This window comes from Salmo trutta, chromosome 8, assembly GCF_901001165.1.
Source record: "Salmo trutta chromosome 8, fSalTru1.1, whole genome shotgun sequence".
Lineage (NCBI taxonomy): Eukaryota > Metazoa > Chordata > Actinopteri > Salmoniformes > Salmonidae > Salmo > Salmo trutta.
This window is the reverse complement of record NC_042964.1, coordinates 19,047,650-19,049,200: the sequence shown is the minus strand read 5'-3', so window position 1 is coordinate 19,049,200 and position 1,551 is coordinate 19,047,650. Positions and strand designations below refer to the sequence as shown.

At 47.4% G+C, this 1,551-nt stretch overlaps 1 protein-coding gene across 1 annotated transcript in view; it reads right to left on the bottom strand.

The window, feature by feature from the left end:
• Nucleotides 1-1,551, bottom strand: part of dnah2 (dynein, axonemal, heavy chain 2) — a gene marked incomplete in the record, with an annotated part of 180,590 nt that overhangs the window by 59,469 nt on the left and 119,570 nt on the right. The window contains 2 exon segments of the mRNA XM_029760275.1: nt 529-654; nt 1,447-1,551. The exon segment at nt 1,447-1,551 is cut by the window's right edge and continues 48 nt beyond it. Of these exon segments, the coding sequence (XP_029616135.1) occupies nt 529-654; nt 1,447-1,551 (231 nt within the window).

Here is a 1,551-nt window from a genome sequence, read left to right as displayed (position 1 = left end):
TCCAACATGCAGAGCCGATGCAGAGTGAAGCAGCTCAACACACTGAATTATTTATGGAGATGTGATGCGGCATTTTTCAACTTGGCTCACTCACGTCTCGGTAGTGTGAAAAGCAGATGGCACATTTTAGAGACGGCAGTCGCGTGTGGAGAGAGAAGGAGAGAGAGAGAGAGAGAGAGGGGGGGGGGACTAGAGAGATGGAAGGATAGCTACAGTCCTCTCTCCAGAAGTGATTCCCTCCCCCAATCCTCCGCTTCTCAGTCCCACCACGGGTTGATCAGACCGCTAACGTGTATGTGTCCCCCCCATCATCAGACAAAAGCACAGTGAGTGTCCGTTACCTGAAGCAGAGAACTTTCAGTTCTCAGAGACTCGTTCATTAGTTAATGCATTAGGCCTATCTGCTTTGACAGGCTCCAACGACTAATCCTTTTCAGTTCAAGTGTGAAACTGGGAAGCCACTTTATTTTTCACTAACGGTGGGGATTTCCATGGCGGGGAGGTGTGTGTGTGTGTGTGCATGGGTACCTTTCCGTAGTCGATAGTAGGGGTCTCCACCGCGGGGAAGAGGTCCTGGATGATTCCGTTGAACAGAGGTAGGTCGACGGAGGCCAGCTTCGCGATGTTCATGTCTTTCATAGACATCAGCAGGATCTGATCAGGGGTAAGAGGTCAGGGGGTGACATCACATCCTGTTTGAGCCACAGCGAGGTATAGTTTTCTGTCTTTGACATGAATTGACTTTAAATACAACTGTACACAAGGTTCTCGTTCGATCACCACTGACTTAACTTTTACAACATCAACAGAAACTTAACAAATGCGAGGAACTGTGAATTTATACAAAAGTACAGAGGAACGACTGAAACTCGCTATCAGGTAAAAGATGAATCCTTTTCAAGTTTTTGTCCTCTTTGATAAAAAATGTTCATCACAGTGTCAGGCACCCTTTCGGGTGTTAGGCACACTTTTATGGTGTCAAACTCTCATCTGCATTCTGTGTCTCTCTGCATCTCTGAGAGAACACACACACACACACACACACACACACACACACACACACACACACACACACACACACACACACACACACACACACACACACACACACACACACACACACACACACACACACACACACAGAGGTCAGATGGATTGAATTACAGGTCTATTCTGGAGATTAATAGAAAAGTGCCGTTGGCCAATTTATTCAAAGGTAGATTTCTATCTTTTGCTCTCTGACGTCTGTCTGCCTGTCTGTCTGTCTGCCTACCAGACTCTGTCTCTTAGACTTTTTATCTTTCTCTCTAGAAACTGACTCACATGTCATCGAATTGAACCCAATGCTGGAAAGTGAGCATAAGTATAGCTGTGTAGTACTCTGCAGTCAGTTGCAGTGCTGTTACTGTATACCCTGGTCAGGTGAAGTGAGTTGTTTCACTGTACCTCCTCGTCGGCCACGTCGGGGCAGACACGTCTCTTCTTGCCCGCGTAGCGGAGCAGCGAGGTCAGGGCACGCAGGCCAAAGTCATAGTGGTCCTGTTTGGACAG